Raw genomic sequence first — 19,392 nt, 5'->3', positions numbered from 1 at the left:
ATAGTAGCCTGTTCGTACAAACCATACAGATGTCCATACACACTTCAATTAAGCATAGTGAGAGAAAGAGAAAATAAAAAATATTTGCATAAACAAATGTTGTCATCCAGAACAACGACCTTAAAAGTAGTTGAGAGAATATTTTATTGTGGTCGAAATGTATAAAGTGGCATATTCATACATATATATTGCCTATTTAAATTTAAAAAGGATAAAACAATAAACATTCTATTGTTTTATCAAGTAAAAATACGTTTCCTTGGTTAACCAAAAGTTTTATCAAATATTAGCACTTATCTCCATCAGAGTTGTTTTAACGTCATATATATATATACATACATATGTATATTATTAAACGGCCAAGAGTTTTATAAAGGAGATTTTTTGGTACACATTACGCACGAACGCCTGAATGAATTTCAATGCAATTAGGATCAATCGAAAGATATTTTTCCAGAGAAGGGAGGAATATATATGAAAAGTAATTTTCCTTAAAGAAAAGCCATGAAAATTAGGAACTAATTTTCAATAAGCAGGAACTAATTGTGAAAGCAGATGAGGCAGTGCTTGGAGTATTTGAGAGAAAGATTCTTCGTAAAATATATGGACCAGTTTGCGATAACGGAGAATATAGACGACGTATGAACCACGAGCTGTATGAGCTGTATGACGACGATAGCATAGTTACACGCATCAAAATACAACGGCTGCGTTGGCTAGGTCATGTTGTCAGAATGGATGAAGAAGCTCCAGCAAAGAAGTCTTTTGAAGGCAAACACAGTGGTACACGCAAACCGGGAAAACCAAAAGCCCGATGGAAAGATCAAGTTGTGGGAGACACCTCGAAACTTGGTGTCAGAGATTTTAGAATGAGCGCAGAAGGTCGAGGCGCTTGGAACGCTATTCTACGTTCGGCCAGTGGAAGAAATATTCTGTCATAGCCAATTAAAGTAGAGTAAGTTTTTCTAAAGCATTCGTTGTGGATGTGAAAGTAAAGACCTTAGTGGGTGTATTAGTGGTGAGAGTAAGAGAAATAAATGATGCGAGAGAAAGTGTCTCACTACTTAGCTGAGGGTGTGTGATGTGCGTGTCCCTACTTGGCATGTAGGTCAGCCAATTCCTTAAACCTCGGCTTTGGCGTACGAGGCATTTGCATAATTGTTGTTGTTGTTTATATATGTTTCACGAGACTGCACAACAATGCAAACCATTTAATAACTACAGGTCATATACAGTAGGTGGGTTGTATAAAGGCAAGTTTGTGGTACATATAACGGCCAAACGACAGAATGGATTTTAATGAAATTGGTATCAATCAAAAGATATTTTTCCAGAGATATGCAGAATATATATGAAAATTAATTTTCGGAAAAGAAAAATCCATGAAAATGAGGAATTAGTTTTCAACAAATGAATATAAAAAAATAAAAGAAGAAGCAGAAACACAGCAAATTGGTGGGAGATGAGTGGTGAGAGTGCTAGAGGTGAATGGTATGCGCGAGAGAAAGAGTATGGCAAAAGAGGTCGCCATTGGGGTGTGGGTGTGTGGTGGTGTGATGAGTGTGACTCTACTTGAGAGTCTAAACCCAATCAAAGCGTCAAAGCAATCAAACCGGGCCCGCTCCGCAGCGCATTCTTTAACTCTCTAATATCTTTTTAGGGTGGGGACACTTCGCCCTGAATGCGCCTAATGTTGTATGCCATATTTGTAATCTACTGCCTAATACTTTTCATTTGAGTACATGAAAATGAACTTCGAATATATCTGTTTAGAGGAGTTTTGGGTTTGGAGGGGTCCCGCTGGGTATTTGGACGTAAAATTGAATACCATATTCGTTTTCTGGTCTCCAATACCTTTCATTTGGGTGGTGTTTTTGGGGTAAGGGGGAAGGTCCGTCTCCACCCGATATCTAAAAATTTTATAGCCTTAGTTTCCTTCCGGACAAAAGTACACAATCTATGAAAATTTTAAGAAAATTGGTTTAGCCAATTATCTTATGGTCATAATGGGTCTGATGGATTAGATACTTCGATCTAATTTTGTATGCCAGGTTCGAAATCTACTCCCGAAAACATTTCATTTGGGCAGCATATTGAAATGAACGTCCAATATGTCTGTTTGGGGGAGTTTTGGGGTTCGGGCGGCCCGATGGATTTTTAGACTCAAATTTTGATATCATATTCGTATTTTCCTTTCAATACCTTTTATTTGATACCTATATTGTCCCGAACGTCGCCTATATTGTCGGGAGGGTCCGTCCCCATCCGACAACGAAAAATTATATAGCCTATGTTTCCTTCCAGGCCAACCTACACAGCTTGCGAAAATTTCGAGAAAATCGGTTCTGCCGTTTTTCAGTCTATACGGTACAAAGAAACCGAGTCCCATATATCCGTGATTGGCTAATGTGCCCATTTTGGGCGCACGATATGCCATATTCGTTATCTACTCCCGCATACTTTTCATTTCATACCCATATTTCCATAATCGTCAAATAAACCTATTTTTATGGTGCTGGGGCGGCCGTCCCAGGACTTGGACCCAACTTTTGTTATGCAATTCGTACTCTACTCTTGAATACCTTTCTTTTGAATCCCATATTGACCCGATCGGTCCACTTTTATGTTTGGGTAGTACTTTTGGGGTAAGGAGTGTCCGCCCCTTTCCCGATATCAAAAAATTATTTGGCCTATGTTTCCTTCCAGACCAACCTACACAATCTGTGAAAATTTCAAGGTAATCGGTTCAGCCGTTTTTGAGTCTATACGGAACAAACAAACACACCGACAAACAAACACAAATTGAATTTTATGTAAAAGAAAGATTAAACGATTAATCGTAAACCTCTTTCGGCCTTGTTTGGTTAATTATTGCACTTGAATTTTCAAATAAACTTTTAATCGAATAATCATGTAGAGGGCGTAATTCTTACCCGATTTAGGCGAAATAAATTGATATAGCTTTATGCGAACCGATCACCCGATTTTACTTCTTAAGTCACTCTGGTGGAGGGTATATACGATTCGGCCGGCCGAACTTAGCTCGCTTTTACTTGTTTTCGCTCATTTGCGCCCTATCTGGGTAAAAATTCTTTCGATTGGGATGAGATCATTTTGCTTTAGTTTAAAATGGAAGATCAACAATTCAAATCGATATACATACATATATGAGAAATATTTGAAGGATAAGATCTCAAAAAATATATCGTGTTGTTTTATTAGACATATTAAGCGATTATCCGTTAACCTCTTTCGGCCTTGTTCGGTTAATCATTGCACTTGAATTTTTGAATAAACGATTAATCGAATAATCCAAAAACACAAACAAAAAATTATATAACTATCAACGTAAATTGGATTAGTATTTAGGGCCTTCAAGTTTGCGAAGACCAGAAAGACGATACACTCGTCCAAATCCCAATAGCACATGTACATTGATATTTTCATGATCTGGATTTAACTAAATCCAAAAAAAAAAATCCCGTCCGTTTACACGAGCGTACATGCGTATACATGAATGAGCATATTACACACATCCATACACAATTCTTGAAAGAGTTGCATATTGTAGTACTTTTATCGACTATTCAGCCCTGAAATCGATTTTATTTGGGATTTAAAAATAAATCCTGCAAAAATTTTTTTGCTTTATTTTTGTGTAGTAAAACCTGCAAAAAAACATAGGATTTAGCACTTAAATCTCGAAAAGGCCATAAATATGGATTTAGTTGCCAATGTAAACGTACTACAATATATTGCTTGGAAATCAAAGAAGACTGCTATAACCATTGCTCAATTCAACCTGGAACAGGAATGCTTCAAGCAGAGAACTCTATCCATAGGAAAACAACGTCCAATTAATTAACAGAGAAAAATCCGGTTGATACATAGTCCGTTATGCCGTTAACTCAGAATTCATAGCACATCAGAACGCCAGCGATGTGGCGTTTAATATTACGTTAGGTTAAAAAGAGGGTGCGGGTATTAATCCGCTCCATGCTACTATGGATATACACCTAAACCTGCGCAACAAGCCGATTTGTTGCGCGCTCTAAATACTTAAAAATAATCTCAAAAATTAAAATCAAAGTCAAGAATCCGTGCTACTTACAAATTCCCTAATTGTTTCCTATACCACGCCCCTAAGTTGGTTCATGTCTGTCACCTAAGTGGCGATGTCGGTTAGCCGCGAAAGCCGGGCAATGAAATAGGAGATGCTCCAAAGTTTCATCATCTTCCCCACATGCCCTACACAAGCTATCACTTGCCGCACCTATTTTGTATAATTAAGCTTGTAGTCCTATGTGTCCCTTTTCTCGCCTTCTCACAATCTGGATTTCCCCATAGGATATTCGTCGTCCTATTGACCGTTTCGCTGGTCCACAATGTTAAATGCGCGTTGGTAGACCACCCAGATTAACCCGAAAAAATTCGGGTTAATCAAGTTTATTGACGGCCGTGCTCTGGCCTCCACCGCCAAATCAGACGCAGACGCCCTTTCATTTCTTCTTTCTCCGTTATGGTCCGGAACGCAAACGACGCGGATCGTGCCAGGGTTTAATTTCCTTCTTACACTCCAAGACTTTTCGCGACCTTACTGGTTGTTCTTGCCCTGATGGCCGTAAAGATGTTTAAACTCGACATCTTCGCGTTAACACCACACCACCGCAGGCATTCCGTGATCGCCCTATTTCCGCCTGCAGAACCGTAGTTGTTACCACATTTGGAAGTGTGGAAGTGACGATCCTTGTCAAGCTCCTGTAGGTGAGTAAGCTTGTTGCTGTTCAAAGGACCGATCGTCGCGGAAACATGGTGGTCATTGGTTATTTAAAGGCGCCATTAACTCGCCTAGTCATAATGAGCATCATAGGCACCCAGTATTTGTGCAAATGCCAGTGCCACCCGCCCTCTTTCTGAGACTCTCATCTCTATATCGATTGTCCGCGAATGCAGTTGCAGCTACTCCATATGGAGCATTCCACTGTCCGTAATCTGTGGACACGCACGGTAGCTTGCAGCTAGGCTTTTCGTGACAGCTATAGGCACGGCACCGATTGGACCTCATAGTTCCAACCTGTGTGGTGAGCTATCCTGTGCAGGGTGCAGCACCGTATTATGGTCAGGCAGTCAAAAACTGAACATATATACTTTAAATATTATTAAAGAATATATATGCAGGTTAGCAGGAGGAGTACAAGATACACGAGTTGAAAGTTGCTAGGGTGTTTTTTTTTTTACCCAAATTTCAAAGTTGAAAAACAGGGTCACAATTATTGTGCTTAAACTTGAATCGGACAGCATAATTGTTATGTAAAAATTTTGCCCTTATTCCTTAATGGAATTTTCATGGGAAAGTTTGCATTTGACCAGGGTTACTAGTTGGTCCATGCTGATACAAAACCAAATATATATATCTGTTGGCATCTCCTTCCAGTCTTATCAGAACTAGTGATCTCTTGCAAATTTCTCCATATCAATCAAACTTTCGGCAAAAAGTGCAGATAGGGGGCGAATTTAAAAAACAGAAGTTTTTTAGAAATGCAAAGTGTTTTTCGCAATTTTTTTATAAATATTCTTCTTAAATAAATTCCAAAATATAAAAATATATGATATTAATATATATATTTTTTTTTTTAACCAGCAAAAATTGCAAAAACTTATGGTAACCCTGGGCCATCAGGGAATCAGCTTGCCAATTGTAAAATTTTGTATGTGCGTATGTTTGCAAGAAAGAATAACATAACAGGAATAGACGAAGAAAAGGCAAAGCGGGGAGGAAGAAGAAAATGGCACTGTTTGGTTTGTGTATACAAATAAGAAACGTTTATTGATTTTTCACTTCCAAAATGTGTGCGGCTGGCCAAAAAAAAAATGTTTGCGATTAATAAAACGATGCTACCCTCATAATAAACAATTGTCAAATAGCCCTTAACCACTCCAGGCAATAATATAAAAAACTGTATTTGTTGTTGTTTAACACAAAATGCACTGTGGACAAAAAAAAAAGAAGAAACAAAACCACAAAAACTAAATGGTACCCACTATATACTAGCAATCTTAGGATTTACCTTGTTGAAGATGATGATGAGAACAATAGATACCACCTACATAACAGAAGTTAATGTGAAAAATGGAAAATGCACAACTTACCTCGAATTTTGTTGAATGCGTAGGTCTTGGAACATTAACAGAGATGTCGCTGCCTCTTGCTGGAAGGTCGGTCGGTTAGCTGCTGCTGCTGCTCGAACGAAATTCTTATTGTTTATTTAGTGAAACGAAACACTTGAGAATATAACACTACTACTCCAACAAGAGTTTGATCAATGATAAACATTCCCATTACCCCACCCTTGCTTTTTTCTTGTGTGAGGGCAGCTAACTTTTTCTGTAACAAAATGACAACGAATTCGTTTTGTCATCCCTTTAAGGGGTACATGATAACTTTGATTGACTTTTTTATCAGTGAAAACTTAGATTATTCACATATTTTCCACGAACACCACACTGTTAACAGATAATTTATTGCATTTACGTTGTATTTCACAAAATACACTTTATAACTTAAGTTATTTTTTATTTTTCACTTTTGCTTGCAAAGGACTGACTGTGTGTGTATGTAGTATGTTATGGCACTGTGTAATTCTAATAAGAAAATAATCGAATTATCGGTTTATCGGTATCGAGGCTCGCCGTGTACACGGCAATTTGCGAAACCCCGTATGTTTATCAGCCGACGAATGAGAAAAGACTAGCAGCAGATGATTGGAAAGCAATACAGCAAGCCGGTGAATATGAAGACGGCCGATTATCAACAAATTCACGAGCCGTCGGCATAGAAGCGGAGGGCTTTTGAAAAGAAAAGTATGCTCACGCAGGTTAAGTGATAAATAGATTTCATGGTTTACATACGTTTATAGCATTATTAACTTCATTCCTAAAGGAAATAAAGTTTCCTACTTGCCTTAGAGAATTCCAAATTCTTATGGGAATACTAATAACCAAATTTATGTAAACGGCGCTGCTTAATTATTTGCCTGGCACTGTTATTGCCATAATAAGTAGTTGAGACGTTTTGGTTATGGAGTACTCGATGATGGTACTCGATTCATAAGGGCTGCCATTTATGTGGAGGATTGCAAATAAATTAATTTGTTTTTAATAATTAGTTTTTTGTTTAATACATTATAATTGAATGTAGATATTTCAAAAAATCAAAATAATTGCGTTGACTCGATAACAAATATATAAATTTATACTATAAAGAAGTTTGTTATACTCGGATATGCAATTGTTGGTATTATGGTTTATTAATTTATTCAATTATGGCTGCAATACAGAAGCCAGCATTAAAATTAATAAAATAAGTCTTTTAAACAATAATTTTAACATCCTTTCCTGTTTCCTACCTAGTCAGTGTTGGCAGAAATTGTATTGCTATCGATATGTTATCGCAAACCCTTTACAACAAAAGCCGTGCGATACGCTATTACTAATTGGAATTGTTCTGCATTTCCTTTTATGTCTTTCCTACCTGATGTATGCTATCTCTTTCTAACACATACAATACAATGCCTTATTAAAATTTGCAAAGAAGCTTGGTGGCTCAGTTTTGGCGCGTTTTTCTAGGCGACGGATGTTCATTTGTGAAAATCTAAAAAGAATTGCTAAAATCAAGTGTTTTAATGGGAAATCTTTGCAATTCTAATTGGAAAATGTCGCGAATAGTGTTTCAATAAGTGTTTTTGCAAAAATCGTCAAGTGTATATTTGCATTGCGGCAGAAAAAGCTATAAATTTAAGGCAATTCCATTTGTCTTGTTGAGCATAGTGAAAAATCGAAATTTCTCGTCTTATTATATGGAAACCGCGTCCCGTAACATGTTACCGCGAGTGTTTTTCTTAAATTTGTTAATTGGAATAAATGTTTGCAAAATAATAAAGTTAAATTTCCAATGTGTGCTCGATATGTTTCTTGTTCGTAGTCCGTTAGAATGAGCACATTATGTTTCCAAGAGTGTGCGAGTGTTGCCCTTAAATGAAGTAATTGAAATCAGTGTTCGCTTGTAAAAGAAATTAATTTCCCAATGTGTGCCCACCATATTTCTTATACGAAATCCGCTAGAATGTGTATCAGTGTTAAGAGAGTTTTAAATATGTGTATGTGCATGAAAAGTGATCATTATCAAGGGTCGATATGCTGGCTTAGTAGCTCCAAGAGAAGGAGACGTTCGTGCTTTGTAAGTACACCAACATTTTTGTGTTTATATTGTATGGTTATTTTTTTTGTGTTTGACTATGTCCGACTAACACTAGAGCAGTCGGCCGTCTTGCAAACCTTACGATGCAACAGCAACAACAACAAGTAAATTTTTTTAAGGTTAGTTGGCAACAATTGGCAATAGGTGAGTTATGAACAACTTCTTTGATGTTGTTGTAGCCATGTACATACTTGCATGTGGAAGTACTGATGTTTGGTAGGCTCTCTTCTGGCAACAAGATCGTTGTGGTGTATAGACCTAATCGCTGGGGAAACAAAAAGCGTCATTGCTGTTGTTGTAGCAGTTTGATTGTTTTTCTCTATGAATGTCGACAAGTTTGACGTTTTTTAGCCGATGTGAACTAGAATCGTTACGGAGCGTAAAGGCAATTGTTGTAGGAAGTGATGGTTTTCTATGGCACGTCGTCGCCTGCTGTGTCTCCTTTTTTATTGAGGATATTAAGAGGTGGAAAAACAATTTTGAAATTTGTTTTATTTTAAGAAATCTAAAATAGCGGGCAGCATCACAATGGGGGAAATATTTCTAAATCAACTTCTTTGATGAGGCTGAAAGTATGAATTAAAAGAAAATAGTTATTGTTGTTGTTGTATCAGTGTGTTGCGTTCTATCTTTCGTCTGCTTGATTCTGTTGAGCATCCAGATCCAGGAAATCTGCAACTAAGATGGCACAGCATAGCTGTGAGCTCCACACTGGCTGGGACTTTGACTTTGTTTTTTTTTGTTGTAGCAGTGTGTTGCGTTCTATCTTTAGTCTGCTTGATTCTGTTGAGTATCCAGATCCAGGAAATCTGCAACTAAGATCGAACAGCATAGCTGTGAGCTCTACACAGGCTGGGACTTTGAGGTCCGATCTGCGTGGTGCTCATAGCTGTCACGAGAAGCTTAGCTGCTAGCTACCGGGCGCATCCACAGGTTACGGATAGAGGAATGCTCCATACGGAGTAGATGCAACGGCAGTAGCGGACAATCAGCGATATCGAGCAGAGAGTCTCAGTGAGCGGCCGGACGGCACCGGCTTGCACAAATCTTGGGTGCCTATGATTCTCGATATGACAAGGCAACTTATTGGCGCCTTTAAAAAACCTATGGCCACCATGTTCCCGCGGCGATCGGTCCTCTTGAGCGGAACGAGCTTGCTTACCTATAGGAGCTTGACAAGGATTACCACCTCCACATACAATTGTGGCTACAACTGGAAGATGGGATGCGTCCAGAAAGGATCTGGGTCTGTGACAAGTGGGTCTGACTGGGCAGTTAAACAGGTGACACGTGTCGTGTGGTCCCAGGTCAAAATCGGGACATACATCTGTACGTTGTCATCAATCCTAAATTTCTAATGGAATTGAGGCTGCTGCATCTGCCAGAACTACTCTGGTTTGCCGGGGGACCAGCAATGGGAGGCGGTCGTTCTCAAAGGACCGCATTCATCCGGTAGCTATTCATCGCATCTGCTTCCGTGTGTGGTGCATGAATGTTGTCTAAATCCGCTTGATCTAGAGGATCTCTCTTGCAGCACTGGACCTCATGAATGGAGGATAGGTAGAGGTTAAACAGTGCCGTAGATAAAAGTTTCGTAAAAAAATGGATAGAAGCTATTGCTGCTGTGATATGAAAATAAAATTCCAAATACCTTTTCAAGTTGAGCTCTCTATGTTAATGCAGTGAAAAGTTCATAATTTTCAATAATGGATATTCCTTTATTATGCGGCCTACATTTTTATAGCCTCCACCATAGGATGGGAGTATACTAATTTCGTCATTCTATTTGCAACTCCTCGCAATATACGTCTAAGACCCTATAAAGTGTATATATTCTTGATCGTCATGATATTTTAAGTCGATCTAGCCATGTTCATCCGTCTATCTGTCCTTCCGTCCGTTCGTCTGTCTGTCGAAAGCACGCTAACTTTCGAAGGAGTAAAGAAATTTCTCACAAATACTTCTTATTAGTGTAGGTCGGTTGGAATTGTAAATCGACCATATCGGTCCATGTTTTGATATAGCTGCCATATAAACCGATTTTGGATTTTAACTTCTTGAGTCACTAGAGGGCGCGATTCATTTTGCTTGAAGGGTTTGGTTATGATTTCCAATAACTGTACAAAGTATGGTTGAAATCAGCCTATAACCTGATATAGCTGCCATATAAACCGATCTCGGGTCTTGATTTCTTGAGCCACCTAAGGGCGCAACTCTTTTCTGATTTGGCTGAAATTTTGTATGAGGTGTTTTGTTGTGACTTCGAACGACTGTTCTAAGTAAAGTTCAAATCGCTCCATAACCTGATATGGCTGCAATATAAACCGATCTTGAATCTTGACTTCTTTAGCCAATAGAGGTCGCAATTCTTATCCGATTTGGCTGAAATTTCGCATGACGTGTTTCGTTACGACTTCCAACGACTGTGCTAAGTAAAGTTCAAATCGGTCCATAACCTGATATATCTGCCATATAAACCAATCTTGAATCTTGACTTCTTGTGCCAATCGAGGGCGCAATTCTTATCCGATTTGGCTGAAATTTAGCATGAGGTGTTTTGTTGTGACTTTTAACAACTGCGACGAGTACCGTTCAATTCAAATGTGCCGAGTTCCGTTCAAATCGGTTCATAACCTGCTAACGCTGCCATATAAACCGATCTGGGACCTTGACTTCTTGACCCTCTAGAGGTCGCAATTATTTTCCGATTTGGCCGAAATTGTGTACAACGGCTTCTCCTGTGACCTTTAACATACGCGTCAAATATTGTCTGAATCGAACTACAGCCTGACGCAGCTCCCATATAAACGGATCTCCCTATTTTAATTTTTGAGCCACCAAGGATCGCAATTCTTATTCGATTTGGCTAAAATTTTCCACAATGAGTTCTACTTTGGTCTCCAGAGCTTTTGCATAAGTCGTTACTTGCACTCTTCAGTCTGTCAGCATGTTTTTCCATCAGACAGTGATCTGTCATGACGGACACAATGACTGAGACGTCTGTTCTTGCCAGCGATAGTAAAGCGGTAGACCTCTTCAAGTCCAGGAAACAAAATTTTGGTATGTTCACAATCCCCCTTTTGTGACCATCTATCATGCGTTGCCCTACGAGCCTGATCCTGAAGATTTAGCTTTCATATCACTGGAGGCATACCCACAGATTTCAGTTCCTCTGGTATGTGTTAGCTAGTTCCTTGTGTCGCAAGCTTTAATGCTTTAAAATGTCCATGAATTTTGAACTATTCAGCTATCTCGTTGAGAGCTCTGCGACAGTCGAGTGCGGTTTTTGAATTTAATAATATGTTCCCCAGAAATTTAAGGGTTGCCTTGCTGTCTGAGAAGCTATTTATGCCAATCGTCGTTATGACATTATATCTTTGCCATTCCATCACTTTTTTAAATGCAAGAATCTTCGCTTGATACACACTACAGTGGTGGGGCAATCTACTCGATATCATCGTTCCTGGTTTGTAGAGTAAACACCAAAGCCCACCTGGTCGTCTAGTTTGGATCCATCCGTAGAGAATGCTACGTAACGTCTATTAACAGAGATTTTCCCGGCACGGGATAGCTGTGAGCACCACACAAGCTGGAACATTGAGGGCCGATCTATGTGTTGTTCATTGCTGTCACGAAAAGCTTAGCTGCGAGCTAACAAGCGTGTGCACAGGTTGCGGATAGTGGCCATACGGAGTAGTTGGAACGGCAGTCGCAAACAATCAGCGGTATCGAGCGGAGAATCTCAATACTGAGTGCCTATGATGTTCGATATAACAAGGCGAGTTATTATCTCCTTTAAATTACCAATGGCCACCCTGTTCCCACGGCAATCGGTCCTTTAGGCCGAAACGAGCTTAGTTGTTGTTGTTGTAGCAGTGTTGTACACTGAAGCGGCAGCCCTTGGCGATGAAGGAATCCATCGGGTCAATCCGATACGTACAACCGGCTACCATGGGATTGACGAGCTCGGTCACCTAAAGGAGCTTGATGAACATCGCCACCACATGACCAGGGATTTCATAGTTCTTATCAGGAATAGTAGCACAATACTTTTCATCAAAAAACGGCAATGTGCCTGGAACATGGAGCATTGTTTCAATGATAACACAGTGTCCGTAGCCGCTGCATGACTATTTTACGATCTAAGTTGTTGTTATAAACATCGCTTATCTCATTGGTATAGATATTACATTCAAATGTTTATAACTTGTTGGCCTTGCCTAAAACTACCGCACAAAACTGTGCAGGTATAATAAAACCCCGTTTATACTGCTCTTAAAATCGATCATCTGTTTTCCCTGTATAAAATCACCTGACGAGGGTCTTAAATCCGGATTTAATGATCAGTGTAAACGGGGTTTTAATTCATATATTTGCGAAAATGACCAGCGGGTTATGGAAATTTAACTTTTTCCTTTGTTGAGTTATCGTAGGAATATAATAGACAATATAAACTTTCGAAAAAGGTTCCAAACGGGTGCCGTGGTACTTTTACGATTTAAAAATTATCAATAAAAGTATCAAAATTAGCATCCCTGTTTGAGGGTTAAAAATTTTCTCTGTATCTTAAGCTGGTTTTCTGTTTTGGCATCCCTATGCCTCTGCTATTGATCGGCTAAGTACAAAATAAACATTACTCTCCCGGCAGTCAACCGAATACGATGTTTAGTTCATCAAAGCGGGCGTTTAGTTTGTGCTATTTCACAACAACAACAAAAACAACAACCATCTCTAGTATAGTAATCATCTTCTTGACCCTTATCTCGTATGGCTATGGTCAAGCTACGTATCATTATGAAACAAAGGAATTCGAGGTGCCCCTGGACCATTTCAATTTCGTGTTAAATACTTCGTTTAAGCTGCGCTATTTGATCAATGACAGCTATGTGGATAAACAAAATGTTAAGTCGCCACTATTTTTCTATACCGGCAATGAAGGTGACATTGAGACATTTGCCAAGAACACTGGCTTCATGTGGGAGTTGGCCCAAAGCTATAGGGCATGTGTGGTATTTGCCGAGCATCGTTATTATGGCAAATCCTTGCCCTTTGGCAATATGACTTTTAATGCCACACAACCACTCAACTATGGCTATCTGAGTGTGGAACAAGTTTTGGAAGATTTTGCTGACTTAATCCAGGATTTGCAAGAGAAGAACAAATATGGTCCAGTTATTGCTTTTGGTGGTTCATATGGCGGCATGCTGTCCGCTTGGTTTCGCATGAAATATCCCCATTTGGTGTATGGGGCTTTGGCAGCATCAGCACCGGTGCGTCAATTTGATGGATTGACGTCATGTGATATATTTTCAAGAATTACTACTTCCATTTTTGCCAACTCATTTAAGGACGGTACATGTAGTGCAAATATAAGAAAATCATGGGATTTATTTAAACAACTGAGTGCCAGCGACGAGGGCAAAAAGAAACTCAATGAGGCCTTTGTCTTTTGCGATGCCATTAAGGTTGAGGATGATCTTAACAAATTTATGGACTATTTGGAGGATGTCTATGCAAATTTGGCCATGGCCAACTATCCCTATGCAAATGATTTTCTAAGTCCGCTGCCTCCTTATCCTGTAAGGCAATTCTGTTCTTACTTGCAAACTCTGGAGACGGGAGATAAGCTATTGGATGCCATGAAACAGGCCATCAATGTTTATTTCAATTTCACGGGTGCGGCCAAATGCTTGGACTACAAATCGGCTTTTGATCCTAACTCCATAGGTGGCGATGCCTGGGAGATTCAGACCTGCAATCAAATGGTAATGCCCATGTGCTCCACTCCGGAAACCATGTTCCGTGTCAAGGAATGGAATTTTAAGGAATACACCGAAAATTGTATGAAAAAGTTTCATGTGAAACCTAAGCTAAATGACATTACCCTGCGTTATGGCGGCAAGAATGTTCGTGATATATCCAATATTATTTTTAGCAATGGCCTATTGGATCCCTGGAGTGGTGGTGGCGTTCTACAAACGGACAATGAGGCTATACATATAATTATAATACCCGAGGGAGCCCATCATCTAGATTTGAGGGCTTCAAATCCCAATGACCCCAGATCGGTGATACAAGCGAGACAAAGAGAAAAGAATATAATTGGCAAATGGATAGAGGAGTATCGTTGGTAGATGAGATGACGGTGTGGTTTTGAGCAGAGATTATAAAAGCAGCAGGACAATAAGCAGCTAATTAAAGTTCTTGGATAACACCCAATAATTTTTTTTCTTTTACTATTTTATAGAAACGGAATGATGAACAAAATCTGTATGAAAGAGTCAATAAAGATTATTTCACTTTTATTTTAAGGAAGATTACTAGTTTTGATTAACCTTTTGACATAGAATACCATGTAGTGCGATGGGAAGGATGCAACGAAAAGTATGTACATATATGATGTTGTTGTTGTTGTAGTCACATTTGCATCTGGAGGTGGCGATCCTCGTCAAGCTCCTTTAGGTGAGCAAGCTCGTTCCGGTCCCAAGGACCTATCACCTCAAGAACAGGCTGTTGGCTATTTAAAAGCCCTGTCATATCGAGCATCATAGGCATTCAGTGTTTGTGCAAGAGCCGGTGACGCCAGGCCTCTCACTGTGACTCTCCGCTCGATACAGATGATTGTCCGCGACTGCCGTTGCAGGTACTTCGTACGAAGCATTCCATTATCAGCATCCTGTGGACGCCCGGTAGCTAAGCTTCTTGTGACAGCAATGATTGGATCTCAATGTTCCAGCCTTTGTCATTTGCAACCTTTAGTCTAACAGCAAGTTTAAGATTCAGACAAAGACCTTTCATAATAGACACATGAGTGAGACTTCTTCGAAGAATTACACGACGCCAAAGGTGTGACTAGACATCGCACAATGATGCTCGCCTAGGCCAACGACATCGATATTTTAAGTCGGTCATTCAGAGCAGTAACTTCCGCCTTCGAAAAGGTCGAACAAGTCCTTGTTAAAGTGGGTCAGGCAACAAATGGAGATAAACGCCATAAACGGAATGTACGACATTAAGTTTATAATAAAACCATGCCAAGCATATTTTCTACTTGAATTAAGCAGCTAGTTTAGGAACAAAGCTATCACTTGCTACATAAAGGCTCGGATACTACCATATCTCCACTAAAATTCATATTTGTACACATTGGAGCAAGTTTTGGCTTGACTAATTTTAGACACTGAAGTCGACATCTGCTCAGTGTACGGTAAGCCAAGAATAACATAACAACAGTCAATTCCATGTTGTTGTTGTAGCAGTGTGCTATACTGAGGCGGCAACCCTTGCCGATGAAGAACTTCATTGGGTCAATCCGGTACGTACAACCAGCTGCCATGAGATTGACTCAATTCCAATTCAACCGGTTGTACGTACCGGATTTTATGGAATTCAAGTCGAAGCGCCGTAGAGTGAACCAGGGAGTTGCCCAAGGCGGGTGATTTCTCCGGCGCTGTTTAACCTCTACCTATTCTCCATTCCACTCCCTCCAGACGGCATAGAGATCGTATCATATGCAGACGATTGTACGATCATGCCATTATGCCCCTATCTGCGATAGGTTAAACGTCTACCTCAACGAACTTGCCTCATAGTTCGCTGCATGAAATCTGAATATATCTGCCACCTAATCTTCAGCCACATTGTTCACTACAAATACGGATGAGATGGATACCGAGCTGACTGTGATGGTCGATGGAGAAATGATTTGGACCATAATGTATCCCAAAATACTTGGCATCACAATTGACAGCTCCTACACATTCTCCACCGTAGCGCAGAGGTTAGCATGTCCGCCTATGACGCTGAACGCCTGGGTTCGAATCCTGGCGAGACCATCCGAAAAAATTTTCAACGGTGGTTTTCCCCTCCTAATGCTGGCAACATTTGTGAGGTACTATGCCATATAAAACTTCTCTGGAAAGAGGTGTCGCACTGCGGCACGCCGTTCGGACTCGGCTATAAAAAGGAGGTCCCTTATCATTGAGCTTAAAACTTGAATCGGACTGCACTCATTGATATGTGAGACGTTTGCCCCTGTTCCTTAGTGGAATGTTCATGGGCAAAATTTGCAATTTACACATTCTCCCCACATGCCACAGCAATTTGCAATAAAATCAAAAGTAGAAACAAGGTCCTCAAGTCACTTGCCGGCAGCACTTGGGGTGCAGACAAAGAAACCTTGTTGACCACGGGCTGTTTTGTCTTTGGGCTGTTTTCCCAAAGACCATCCAAATCATCATCTTGTGAATCCACCGCGCAGTAGCCTTAAGGTAGATCTACTTGATCTAGAGCGTGAGGTTCAGCGCTAGAAGAGATAACCTCTAGACCACGCGGCATATCAAGCGGGTCTAGACAACACTCATGCAGACACGGTAGCAGATGCAGTAAACAGCTACCAGCCAGACTCACTCTACTCAAACCCAGATCCCTGTGGACGCACCCCATCTTAGTCGCAGAGTTCCTTCCAGGATCTTCCATTATTACCAATAATAGCTTTTCTAAGTTCTCGTACATCTTAAACTATAAAAGTAGGCTAATTAGAGTTATGAACAGAAAAAACCACATACATTTGTTCTTACTCCACAATTACTTCTCTTCTATTTATTCCATTATTGCTACTATTTCTTTTTATCCTTAATTGTGTACTTATCATAGGATTTTGTGGGATCATAAGGTTCCCAACGACTTGCTGGGAATATATGCTTATTACGCTCATACCATTGACGCAGCAACACCTTACCAGCATGTGATTCCTCCTTTTCCACTGAAGCATCACTTATCAGCCGCACATCATCGTGAACATCGAATTGAAACAAAGGGCCAGATTTACCTCTGGCCTTGGTCACAATAAAATCATAGAATGTATAATGATGGGGCAATATTAAATCTTCCTTGACATACATTAGCTGATCGGCCATAACAGTTTTCAGTTCATTGAATTCTTTGCGCAAAACTTCCAAACATTTTTGCAGAAATTGATATATGGAATTGCCCTTTTTCATGACCACACTACGACGATGGCCCGAACCATCCCAGTAACTGAAGGTAATGGGTATTTCTTGATCCTTGAGCGTGGCCTGTTGCATTACCCATTCTTGGCGTAATTGTTCACGCAAACGATTTTCTTCCTCTTCTCGGTCGCGATCTGGCAGAAAGCTGGTATCCACATCTGGATTTTTACATATTCTCTTCTTTGGCAGTGTGTTGAGGTCTTCTGGTTTCAAATCGGTCCATTTTTTCTTGTCGGGTTTGACGAAATTTTCCGGTTTGATTTCCAATTGTTCCTCCTTATCTTGGTCTTCATCTTCATCATCGTCGTCCTCGTCCGCCTCCTCCTCGTCATCGTTGAAACTAAATGACAATGTCTTTATTTGTATCTTTTGCTTATTCTTTTCAGCTTGTATAGCTTCCAGGGCCCTTTGCTTCTCTCGCTCTTTTTCATCTATCTTCTGGGCTAGCTTTTTCTCTCGTTCCCTTACAATGTCCTCCTGTTTGGCTTTCATCTCATCCAAGGTGACCAAACCAATGGTGGAGGTTTTGAGTTGCTGCTCCACGGCATCGTAATGGGTTGCAAATTTGTTTTCAATTTTGTCCAATTTTAGCTCCTCCTCAATTTTCTTCTTGCGAAACTCAATTTCTTGCTGTTGTATTTCACGCTTCTTCATAAGCTGGGCAGCACGGCCCGCTTCACTGGCTGCTCCTTTATAGTGGGCCATATTCTATGCCTTGCGACAAAAGTAAGGACAATTTTTTTTTATAAAAAAGTCTACAAATTGCAGAGATAGTAAAAATGCAATGTTGTTTACTTAATTGGCCCTTGGAATGCTTTTCAGTCACAATGACTACCTTCATAGAACAGCTGCATCTAGGGTTGTCGTATAAAATTTGCCAATTGTGAATTGCTGAGACGCATTTATTCACAATGAATGACAAAATAATTTATCGTTCAACATTTTTGTTGTGCTATAGATATCGTTATAATGCGCAATTTTTGAATATCAGATTTATAACTAAATCTAAAAAAAATCAAATTTAACACTTAGGGTGGGAACTCTCCATATTAAAGAATTGAAGAAAAAAAAATTAAAAAGGTGTGAAAAATTCATGTTTTTTAGGGCAATGACTTAAATATAGCAATTAGGCAAAATTGATCGTAGTGCAATATAATGGCACGATTGTGTTGGTGCAGAAAATTTGTCGTAAATTAGTTTAGGAAAATTAAGATATTTTGTTGACTTTTTTCACAATTAAAACACAGTACCCTACTTTAGACACCACCCTATTTCACACGCACGGACCCATTAGCTGTTAGAATTTATCTATAATATACCAAAATTGGGTTCAAAATCGGTACATATGTACCAAGGATGTGGTCTAAGGGTTAAACAAAATAATTAAAACTAAAATTTCGAAGTTTTTTTTAACCATCAACGAAATCTTATATATAAAAATGAATTGGACCCTCCCCCCAACCCTAATTTTCGTAAACGCCAAATCTTGGTGATGCGATTTAAACGAAATTTTGTGTGACCTCTTATAGCAACCTTAAAATAAAGGTTTGCTATCCAAATTTTGCATGGGGTACCTAGGGAGGACGCCTCACCCCCAAAACCTACGAAATACATAAAGAGACCAATCACAACAATATTGGACTCAAATAACAGGTAATTTAGATCGGAAAACGTATCTCATATCCAATTGTCGGATGATGTGTTTGGGAAACCACCCCAACGCCCAAAACACCCCTAAATCGGACATATTTACCGACCATGGCAATATGAAGCTCAAATTAAAGGTATTTGGGAGTAGAGAACGAAATTCATACCCACTTTTGGGACCTCGTTTCAGAGGGTCCACACCATCCCCTAAACCCACCAACCACCACCCTGGAGGCCTTCCCACTCCCAAAATCCCCATGAGAATATCGGGCTCAAATAGTCTTTTATAAATGGAGTACATCCAACATCCAAACTTAAGTGACCCTAAACCCTCCGAGCAAATTCATAGACCAATTAAGATCATATGAAAGCGATATACATATACTATTTTCGTAGCATGGTATTTTACTAAAAGCTGTTTAAATATTCAAAGGATAACTTTGTTCTATTTAAAGTAAAAGAAGGCGCAGCGAATCT

At 39.7% G+C, this 19,392-nt stretch overlaps 3 protein-coding genes across 3 annotated transcripts in view; 1 reads left to right on the top strand and 2 right to left on the bottom strand.

Annotated features, from left to right (window-relative positions):
• The window catches only part of LOC106080627 (uncharacterized), a 57,606-nt gene extending 50,886 nt beyond the window's left edge, over window positions 1-6,720 (bottom strand). Inside the window, exon 1 of the mRNA XM_013242044.2 lies at window positions 6,151-6,720. The gene's annotated coding sequence lies outside the window, so the exon portion shown is untranslated. The remainder of the gene's footprint in view (window positions 1-6,150) is intronic.
• A 6,163-nt stretch (window positions 6,721-12,883) lies between these two features.
• Window positions 12,884-14,572, top strand: LOC106080539 (lysosomal Pro-X carboxypeptidase). The gene has a single exon (XM_013241945.2). The coding sequence runs from the start codon at window positions 12,919-12,921 to the stop codon at window positions 14,389-14,391; it is 1,473 nt and encodes a 490-aa protein (XP_013097399.2). The 5' UTR covers window positions 12,884-12,918; the 3' UTR covers window positions 14,392-14,572.
• Window positions 14,573-16,825: 2,253 nt separating this feature from the next.
• Window positions 16,826-18,079, bottom strand: LOC106080571 (protein FAM50 homolog). Its single transcript, XM_013241992.2, has one exon. It carries the CDS (start codon window positions 17,971-17,973, stop codon window positions 16,876-16,878), a length of 1,098 nt encoding a protein of 365 aa, XP_013097446.2. The 5' UTR covers window positions 17,974-18,079; the 3' UTR covers window positions 16,826-16,875.
• Between the last annotated feature and the right edge of the window lie 1,313 nt (window positions 18,080-19,392).

The sequence above is a fragment of the Stomoxys calcitrans genome, chromosome 2 (assembly GCF_963082655.1).
Source record: "Stomoxys calcitrans chromosome 2, idStoCalc2.1, whole genome shotgun sequence".
Taxonomy (NCBI): Eukaryota; Metazoa; Arthropoda; class Insecta; order Diptera; family Muscidae; genus Stomoxys; species Stomoxys calcitrans.
This window is presented reverse-complemented; position numbering and strand designations above follow the sequence as displayed.

Excerpts from the sequence above, each read along its gene's own strand:
- LOC106080571 (XM_013241992.2), bottom strand. The coding sequence starts at position 17,973 with ATGGCCCACTATAAAGGAGCAGCCAGTGAAGCGGGCCGTGCTGCCCAG.
- LOC106080539 (XM_013241945.2), top strand. The coding sequence starts at position 12,919 with ATGTTTAGTTCATCAAAGCGGGCGTTTAGTTTGTGCTATTTCACAACA.